Here is an 11,208-nt window from a genome sequence, read left to right as displayed (position 1 = left end):
TCACTTGTTTTGTTTACCTAACATATTCTTAGATGCAAACATCGATATTATTTGCCTATAACAATCAAAACAGTATAGCTTCTCCTTTTCAACACACGTAAGAAAAGGAGAAACTTTTGAATAAATGGTAATCCAGAGTTAGTTTTTTCAAAGCTTAAAAAATATACTTTAAATTTTTTGACTTCAGGAGCTATACGAACGGTTTTGCGTGATTATAAAATAGCTCTATTTTAAAAGCTCCAAGGCCCACACGTGATCTGGCCACCCCACGGGGTTCAAGATTAGGTTATTTCAAATAAATAAGCAAGTTTGACCCAAATAGGATGTAGGAGAACTCTGGATGAGTTAAATTTTACTGCAAGCGCCCAAATTAAGTATTAGGTATATCGTCACTACTTTAAAAAAAATCTCGTATCTCACGCTGCTCCTCAAAGTTAAAACGCAGTAAGTCTATATGCAATAATATGCATTCCATACATACTTACTACAATTCTCTTTTCATTGACAGACGAAGATACAATTTTTTTTAAAGTAGTGACGATATGTATCAACGACATACTTATATTTAGCAAATTAATATGGATTGTTATATTTAAATAAATAAATAAATATTATAGGACATTCTTACACAGATTGACTAAGTCCCACGGTAAGCTCAAGAAAGGCTTGTGTTGCAGGTACTCGGACAACGAAATATATAATATACAAATACTTAAATACATAGAAAACATCCATGACTCAGGAACAAATATCTGTGCTCATCACACAAATGAATGCCCTTACCGGGATTCCAACCCGGGACCGCGGCGTAGCAGGCAGGGTCACTACCGACTAGGCCACAGTATAATAAAGAGTACTAGCGTACAGTATGGCCACTCCCGCTCCCCGCTGAAAGTGCCGCCCACCCCCTCTCGGTTACCTCACAGTTACCGCCTGTCAAAAACGCGAACAGTCGACCTGTCATATTTCAGTCATACAAGCATTGTACGCGTTTACCTACACGAGCTTAGACTGTGTGCTAGGAACACGCCTCTTTCATATATTTGATCGCCAGTGTCCGAGGTGTGACTAGGCCAACCGGTCGTCGAAGCTATATTTGCTCAATCGTTTTTATTTTACTCGTCGCACTTTCTTGGTTGCAAAGTAAAGGACCCTTAACAATCATGAGACTTCGCATTAGCATCCATCGTTTCAATTTTTAAATACTTTTGGCGTCCCCGATTTTCGATTTTCATGTGACCTTGGCGCTTCTCTTTAGATGAATAACCTAACCACAAAATTAAAATTTTGAAAAAAACCCCCGACCGCGACATAGTAGACCGATTTTCATGAAACATGGCTAAGAACACTCCCGACTAACTCAGCTTTCAGACAAAAAAAACGAAATCTAAATCGGTTCATCCGTTCGGGAGCTACGATGCTACAGACAGACACACACACAGACAGACAGACAAACAGACAGACAGACAGACAGACAGACAGACAGACACGTCAAACTTATAACACCCCGTCGTTTTTGCGTCGTTAAAAAATCACTCATAAAAGGCAAAATTTCTTTCTGAGAACATATGGTTTTAGTCTGAAATGTTTAAATTAAATTTATGTATGTTTATTAAACAAAGAAGTTAAACCAATATCAGGTCATCGACTGCAAACAGATGTTAGAATATTTTTGGAGCCAAACAATATTATAACTGATGGCAATGAGATTAAATCTTTACAGACTTTCCTCTCTTCTTTAAAGTAATTCAGCAGAATTCGATAGCTTTTGGGTGAATAGCTACTACTATAGTTACTATGACTGAATTCAATTGGTTAAAAGTAAATATGTCACGAAAATTGTGACACACTTAGAGCCCACAAATAATTATTTATTTATTTAAAAACATATTTCAATGACATTACAGATAAATCCAATGCGTCATGAAACTTAAATAAAAAAAAAACAGTAAATAAGAACATGAAAAAAAAAAAACAATAACGATTACAACTAAACAATTTTTAATTTGAGCGATGACGTAACAGCGTGACGTAACAGATTGCCCCGGAACCGCCGAAAAACCACACCTTTCGGCCAGAATAATATAAATAAATATCTCTAGGAATAATTAACTTTATACCGCAATGCCTATATGAATGAAAATACCTTTCAGTCAAACTGTGTAAACAGTTTTGGGGGACATTGTATTTACATTTAAGTTTCTATGTAAGATGTTTTATTAAATACACGTGTAGTTGTAACTTTCCATCGTTTTAACAAGTATTCACCTAATCTAAATTACAATACCATTTAAATGTTAAGTACCCTATGACGGTCTATATTCAACCTTCCAGAACCAGAATACAGGCATTTATCAACAGGACCTAAGATATGGAAATTCCTCACCATGGCCAATTGCTTCAATTTAACACTATCAAACATTTCCACAACAAAACAATGAACCTACAATCTTACAATTTCAAACATCACAACCCTTTTTACCTTCAAAATAGAGTATCTAATCATCTAACCGAACAATTATGTTTCAATTTTATCTGAAACCCTGAAAACAAATGAAACCACTAACCAGTTTAATAAGGAATCCGGATATTTCCGTTTAAGCCAGAAAAGTAAGCGATAGATAATCGAGGCAAGGAAGCAGAGTTCAGGTTGTATTGGTACTTGTGCAATCGATACTTTCTACAGATAATTGAAGTGCATAAGAGAGGCATTACTTCCTATAGTCTAAGAGCTAGCATTACAAGAAATGCTTGGAAAATGTTCTCGCGCAAAAATAAAAGGGGATTTCAAAGACGTTGTCTTTTAATTTTTTAATTTCATCACATCGTGTATATAAGGTCCTAATTTATTAGATGCAGATATTTTTACAGCTGATAGTACTCGGTCTCTGGAGTATATTAAACCGTGAAACATTATAGCTTTTACGATGTTTTTTTGGAGAAAACGGAAAAACTAATTTGCTACGTAAAAACACCCTGTTTATGTGATTATTAAATGAAAACTCATTGAACAGATTCTAGTACCTCTTTTACGTACCACTTAAACTGTAACTGGCCACTTCAATGACATGTGCAGTTTTCCCGCCGAACCTTTACGACATTTACAACAAACAATTGTTGACATGACAGACAGTGTTATTGTGACATGTGATAATGCACATGATGATTTTTTTTAGACGAAATTATAATTATTTTTTTTGTTAGGAAAATTAAATCAAAAAAGTTAAGTACATGAAAAGATTTCTTAATTTATATTTAAAGTTAATTATTTTAATGTAAAGTATCATGTGTTAAAATATCTGCACCAATATCTGTACTGCTGCAACTAATAAATTAGGACCTTATATACAGTTCCGCTGAAATATTTTATAATCTAAATTGGACGGTGTTATGGAATAGCGAACTAAGCGCCAAAATCCGAAAAAAAAGTTATGAATGCAGTTCGGATATAAATGTGATAATCTATAGTATTGACTATTTCTTTGTTGAAAAATCATGCTTACAGCCTTATTTTAAGGGGTAGAATCAAGCGACACGTTAAAATTTGTATGGCCCTGTGTACTAAGTCGTTACGTAAAAACGAATTGAACGCCAAATTTACTTTTACAAATTAAAATAAGCGTATATTCTAAATCGCAAAATCGAGTTAAACGCCATAAAGATGTTATTAATTCGTTTTGGTTTAAAGTTTTGATGATTTATAAACGCAATATCGATTTAACCGCCCTAATGGTGTCGTTTAATTCGTTGTTACATATTTGAAATTGCAGGATATTTCGCTTAATGAGAACTAAGTATCAAGCGGTTTTGTTATATCATAATATCTTATGTGTGTAATCCTGGCTAGTACTAATGAATTATTATTAGTTACAATGCCAATTTTGCCATATATGCTGATTTTTTTGACATTTATTAAAAAAGTTGATTGCACAACAAAACTAAATTGTTAGACGGATTAGTCCTAATCATTGTGGAGGAAAACATTGTTGTTGATTTATTTACAATAGCACTATTTACTCAAATATATGGAATTTTATTTTATTCCAGTATTCACTTTACCTCTAACAATTTGCATTAAAGAATCAAGCGACAAAATATGTCTCATAGTACGCTACGGCGAAATAAATTAACCTCATCGCAGTATTAGTTCAATAAAGAATCAAGCGGAAAAACGTTAATAACTTCGAAACTAGAATAGGTATGGTGTTATTTTTTTTTCTATTTAAATTATGAACACTTTTATAGGTTCAATGTCAAAATTAACTTTTTTGCTTTATAAATGAACTTACAACCACTGATTCAAATTTCAAATCTCTCTAGCTCATTTTCTCGATTTCAACTAACTGTCGCTTGATCGCTTATTCCATAACACTGTCCAATTGAACTCAATATCGTAATAGGAAGTTGATTGATCTAATTGTTAAATAATGACACCAGCATTAGATAATATATGTTGTTATTGTAAGAGGATGTAAACAGGCACATTTTACCTTTATAATAAATACGAGTAATTAAGTACCTATTACGTCATTGAACAAATTATAGGTACCATTTCTGCCTGGACTTTGAACACCAATTTTCAACAAATCACCCGATCAGATGAAATCGAATTATAGCACGTTTTAATTAAAATTGTGATCCAAATCGTATTAAGTGGCTTGAATGAATGATGAATGGATGAGTCATTGGCGATCGAGTCACGGAGTTTCGTGGCTGTTGCAAAACTGGCGTCAGCAGATCATGGGCTAGCTTCCTGCTCTGGGTCGCAGTAGACTGTGCACGTGCACTACGGCATGCTGATATTAGTGGAAGATGGCTCCAAATACCATCAGTCCATGTATTTTTTAGTAATTTTATCTTATTTATGTTTCTTGTATGTATTCAAAAAATTAATGAATCTACGATTGTATATGTATAGATCACGTGATGATACTTATTTTTAAGTGAAAATATTTTAGAGACGTCATAAAACAGGCCCCGTAGCCGAATGGCATTTCTTCGACGCGAAACGCCACCGAAACGCCGCTGTAGTCTGGCTCTGTCGCGCCAATATGCAAGAGCGAGCATATCGTGAGCGTTTCGTGAGCGTCTGTGCATTCGGCTACGCACACAGTTCAGCGTACTCTCGATAGCAAAAATGTGTGTAAATTTTGGTTCTATAGCTCTAGTTCACTCGTATTCGTTTGGGGTTGCTGTTGTCTTTCTCTATGCATTTTCCGTGGCGTTCTCACTTTCAAGTAACGTACTCGTGAAATCGCGGTATTAGGTACACTGGTTAACCAAATCCACGATAATATTAAATCATTAAAGTACTACTACCTAGTAAAACGACAAAGAGGATACCTGCTACTAGTAGTAAGTATGTTGTTCAGGTCATGTCCTTAATATATTTTAACAATGTAGATAATTAAGTCACATATTTCAAAGCAAATAGATTTCGAGTTACAACGATTTAGAGCGACAGATAATTAAACTAGTTTTATAAACTAGATTGATGTACATATTTTTATGTTAAGTACCTTAAATAATTAGACGGATTGAAATTACTCAATCCAGTTGGAAATACATATAGGATTATTGTCATATTTATGGGTAGGCTCCCGATACAAGATTAAAAATTTCAGAACCTCGTTTTTCATAATTTGACCTACATTGACTGTGTTTACATATTTATGACAAAACAAAATTTATTTATCTGTTAGAATTCTTTTAATTCTGAGGATGTACTTAAGATTTGAAACATGCCGTACCTACTGTTTTTAAGCAGGCGCTTCAAGACTGTTAGCAATGCGCTGCGTAAGGCAATTAGTTCAACCTTGCCTAGCCAATGTTGTTGTTGATGGCATGCCTTACTCGGAAGACGCGTACTGTTTACTGTTTACCTTTCTCGCCCACTCACACCCACGTCTCCAATGTCTTACATTTGTACTCGATTTAAGTACTATGATTGATAAAAGACCATGTTTTTAAAAACATGGTTTTAATTATTATTTTTCATCATTGAGCTTTAGTATTTTTACTTCAGTTTGATAATAGTAAATACTAAATACTTACCTAATGTTCTAAGTACCTTTTGGGTCCAGTTTAAGTTAACGCGTTTAGGCGCGCTTCTAATGAAAGTTATATACCTATAGCACTGTCCTTACTTACTATATAATATAGCTACAATTTACCTACATTTCTAATTACTAGGAACTTAATAATCAATTTGAGTATATATGGTTAATTACTGCTCGCATATCATACAGATCATTCAATGTTAGATGAATCAAGATAGTACATTACACATAAACCTAAAAAAAAACGAAATAAAACGATGGATTGTGCCCGCTACCCGCATCCTATCTGACCTTTACATATTTCTTGTTGGCATACCAATGCAGAATGATAAAACAAATATGATATGGGATGCAAATTTGTTTTTGTTTGCGAATCAGATTTTTTTTTTTGTAAATTGACCAACAAAGTATTTAATTATTAGTAATTCACATTTTACAAACTTCGTCAAAACTGATACTTAATAAGTAATTAATAGGGCTTATTTTCTATTACGTATTTTTAGATTAATTGAATATTATTGCCATTTATTCGGTTGATAACTACCCTTATTTTTCAAGGCTAACATAATTTTGTATTATTTTGTTCATTTGTGAATTATTCACTTTATTCGTGGGTATGATGCATACAATTAGTAGTAATTATAAAATACAATAATGGGCTAAAAATTTATTTATTTATTTAAACTTTATTGCACAGTAAAAAAAATGTACAAAAGGCGAACTTAATGCCAGAAGGCATTCTCTACCAGCTAACCTTTGGGCCAAACAGAGATCTATAAGAGCTTAATAGGTGCAGGAAATGTCGCAATGACGAGAAATGGAATACCTACTAAATAACCATAAATGATTATATATATCATACAGCTTACTATTATATATATTAAAAAATATACATACTTAAAATAATATAGATACCTACTTACAAATACACATAAATATACATACGTAACATTATATATACATAAATAAATATATATATCTGCCTTATAATTATTACGACTCTTAGTTATGAGACTTTTCTAAAAGATGTCTGCGCAACTTGATCTTAAACAGAGACTTGGTCTGACTTTGCCTTATGTCAAGAGGGAGATCATTCCAAAGACGAATCGCATGCATAGTGAAAGAGTTGGACATGGATCCGGAGCGATAGAGAGGCACTGACAAAATGAGTTTCCGGGAGGAACGAAGCTCACGGCCCGGCTGTGCGGTGACAAACTGAAATTTAGACCGCAGGTACTCCGGTATTGCTGGGTCATTTAGTATACTGTACAGCATACACAGCACTCTGAGGCTCCTGCGGTCCCGTATTCGGAGCCAATTAAGTTTCCGGCGATAGATGGAGATATGATCGTACTTGCGGAGGCCAAAGATAAACCTTATGCAACTATTTAGAAGTCTATCTAACCTGTCTAAGAGTCCTTGTGAAAGATTAGTAAGGCACACATCACTATAATCAACGATTGGAAGCACAAGAGCCTGTATGAGTAGAATTTTAGTGCTCGTCGGCAAGAAATGTTTAAATCTGTATAATGATCTTAATGTATTTGTAACTCTGCGACATACGTCAGAAACTTGTGGCTCCCAGGTCAAGCCCCGATCGATGATCAACCCCAGGTTCCTCACTTGCGATGATAGTGGTATTACGGTACTCTCAAAGAGAATGGGTCTTACATGTGAGAAGTCAGAGAGTAAAACAGAACGCGGAGTCCCGAGAACGATAGCTTGACACTTAGACGGGTTGACATCTATCCCAAAATCTTTCGACCAGGATGCAATGCTAGAAAGGTCGTTATTTAGCCGCGTTATAGCCTCGTCCATATTATCAACCGCCACTTGAGTGTACAGTTGTAAGTCGTCGGCGTACAAGTGATATGAGCAATTTATTAAGGGCGTTATTAAATTAACAAATACAGAAAACAGCAGTGGAGAAAGTATACCGCCCTGAGGAACACCAGATGAAAGTTCGCACCAGTCAGAAAGTGTCCGATTGGCACGTGTTGCCTGCCGACGACCGCAAAGGTAGGATGCAAACCACTCGGCCGCTGATGACGAGATATTGAGATGATCGAGGGCGGCAAGGAGAAGCTCGTGATTTACAGCATTAAATGCATTTGAAAAGTCTATTAATACCACTACTGTGACAAGAGACGCTTCTATGCCCTGCCGCACATCTTCAATAACCTTGAGTAAAGCGGTAGTCGTACTATGCCCTGAACGAAAGCCTGACTGGAATGGCGAGAGAATGTGGTTATTAGAGATATGAATGGACAGTTGCTTGTGTATGTAAAAATATATCAAAAGCAAAAATATACATAAATAAAATGCTTTGACAATAACAAGAAGTCAAGGAATGACACCACTTAGTCTTATGAATTCTATTTATACGTTTTAAATTTCCGAGGTACCATTGAAAAGGCTTTATCACTAAATAAACAAAAAATATTCAGAGCGCGTGTCACAAAAAAACACAACTCCTTGAGTAGGTATGCGGGTTTAAGCAAGCAGCTAGTCCTTATTGAAAGTGTCATACACCACACCGTCCACACACATCGAAGTGAGCGCGCATGGCAGACGAACGCTTCCGAACGTCAAAAGTTGGCGGGAAACCTACTTAGGAAAAAAAAAAATTCATTTATGGGAATGTTTTGGAGGACATATTGTGTTGCTTTAGATAATTACACAAAAGTTAGTTAGATAATAATATTAAGTGATTATTTAATTTAATAATGAAGTTATTAGTGTTTATAATTTTTGCTGGTTGTGCAGTTAGATGTGATGAGTCTGGGTAAGTAAATTTTTTTTTATTTACTTATAATGAAGAAAGAGCTTCCTTAATGTTATTTCTTGGCATCTTACCAATAGGTACATTTATAACGTGGCAAGTCACTGACACAAGGAAGTCGAAAACGACTATTAAGTACAAACAAAAACCGGTGACATGCATAGTGCATACTCCAGATAATATGTATTTGGGGAAATGTCTCTATTATTAGCTACCGCTTAAAAAATATGTGTTTGATACAGAACTATAATTATGTGTTTTAAAATAAATGTTATTATTTTTAAAGTGAAATCAACTCATTATTTCACAACTTAAGTGCATTTTTTAAATCAATGCCACATTGATGATATACAATCGTTGCTAAGCAACGACGAAAATGACTCATTTCAAATGTAGAGCAAGTCAAACCAACTCATTACAGTTATAACTTAAACCACTATTTACAAAGAGTTGAATTTTGTTTAGCTTCCTGTTAAAATTAGTTTACGCAAGCTAAAGATAAAAGTAAACTAACAGAAATGTTTTGACGTCGTATTTTACTTTTTTCCTGCACTTGCTGATAAGCTTAGCTCACTTAAATAAGGTACATTTTCACATAGCTGGTTACTGGTTAGAATTAGCGCGTTGAGTTCATTCATACAGAGGAAACAATTTACCTCCAATGGATTTGGCAATGAGTAATTTACAACTCAGGTCACTTTCCCCTGTGGTTGTCATAGAATTAACAAAATAAAATGAAATTATAAATTATCTACGAGAAAACTATTTAAACTAGGTATCGACAAATAAATATTCAAATTTGATAAACCATATAACTTTAAAAGTAAGTATAAATTATATATGCCTGTGTGCAATTACATTTCAAATATTGATGTTGCTTGCAATAGGTTAAATGGACAAATCTGTCCTATGCTCAATTTGTTTTAATTAATTGATGCGGAAGTAATATTTGCTTCAGAGAACATGTTTAATTCATAAGTACATGAGTACTACGTACCTATCTATCTAATAATATAAAATTTTAGGTATGTACCTTACCACATGTAAAAATACCAGTATATAGTACTTATTAAGTTCGATGAAATTTACGTTACCTGCATTGGAACGGTTTTTTTTTTTCAATTTCCGAATAAAACAAAACAATCTTTGTTTGTAAACCATTTTTTTGGTTGTTATTTGACTGGGAATTAGTATTAGGATGCAGTACCTATTAGGAGTAGAGCATGTAATATAAATATATAACTATATTGCACATATTAAACATAAACCTAGATAGGTAGCTGTAAACATATTATTTAACCGTATAAGCAAACTTTTCTTTTTGTATGATCTCTTCTAACTAATTTCATAAACCATTTAGATTTTTGGATTTCCCGTTCAAAGAACTTATGAATAAAATAACAGATCTTCCTTTTCACTTACCTACATGCCAATCTTGTAAATAAAAACAGCTAGAAATTAAAAATAAAAGCCCGAAACAGCCCTAAAATCCAGACTACACGACAATAGTAGGTACCGCATTTATAAAAAAGTTTTTAGCATTGCGTGTCACTTTCTCGTTTTAGACTTTTGTCCATATTTACTTAATGTAGGTGCTATAGATTGAGAGTTATAAATAGTGGCCTAGCCCTGAAATACGCAGACTAGGTATGTGGATAGGACAGCCTTAACGGCCAGTCATAAATGTGGAGGTCAACAGAACTGTCTATAGGTATGATGAGACTCCATTGGATTTTATTAAACGGGCTATGGGGGTGTGACGTCTGGAAAGTCATGCATATTGAGTTCAGTAGGTTTATACATACATACATTATTTCAGAAAAGTAAGTAAGTAAGTAAGTAATTTATTTATTGTAAGCTGTGTACATAAAGGTGTTCAATATTTCAAAAACAAAGTATCAACAGTTGCTCGTTACGAACGTACAATATAGAATCTTAAAAAATAAATAACAACTATATACATTGTAACATCTTAGAATCTAATACATTTCACTATCTGCCTCCAGCACTTTGAAAAATTCTTTGAGGCTATAAAAAACATTATCCGTAAGAAACTTTTTCAACTTAAATTTAAATTTCTTACCATCTAACATTTTAATATAATTAGGCAAGGCATTAAATACTCTAATAGAAGTAAAGTAGGCGCTTTTGTAGAACAAAGTATTTTTAGCCTTTGGACACACTAAATTATACTTGTACTTTTCTCTTAGATTGACGATTTTTTAGCGAAATATTCGAAATTATTTTTTACAAAAGTACAAAGTTCTAAAACATAAATACCCGTAAGAGTGAGTAGTCTTTTATCTTTAAATACATTCCGAACTGATTCTTCAGTACTCATACGGTATATAGTGCGCACGCATCTTT

At 33.9% G+C, this 11,208-nt stretch overlaps 1 protein-coding gene across 1 annotated transcript in view; it reads left to right on the top strand.

Moving 5' to 3' along the window:
- Positions 1 to 8,622: 8,622 nt before the first annotated feature.
- LOC125241592 overlaps positions 8,623 to 11,208 on the top strand; it is a 34,669-nt gene continuing 32,083 nt past the window's right edge. Inside the window, exon 1 of the mRNA XM_048150144.1 lies at positions 8,623 to 8,844. Within this exon, the coding sequence (XP_048006101.1) occupies positions 8,786 to 8,844 (59 nt within the window). The 5' untranslated portion in view covers positions 8,623 to 8,785. The remainder of the gene's footprint in view (positions 8,845 to 11,208) is intronic.

The sequence above is a fragment of the Leguminivora glycinivorella genome, chromosome 2 (genome assembly GCF_023078275.1).
Source record: "Leguminivora glycinivorella isolate SPB_JAAS2020 chromosome 2, LegGlyc_1.1, whole genome shotgun sequence".
Taxonomy (NCBI): Eukaryota; Metazoa; Arthropoda; class Insecta; order Lepidoptera; family Tortricidae; genus Leguminivora; species Leguminivora glycinivorella.
The sequence above is the reverse complement of the archived record's forward strand: the minus strand, read 5'-3'. Positions and strand labels throughout refer to the sequence as shown.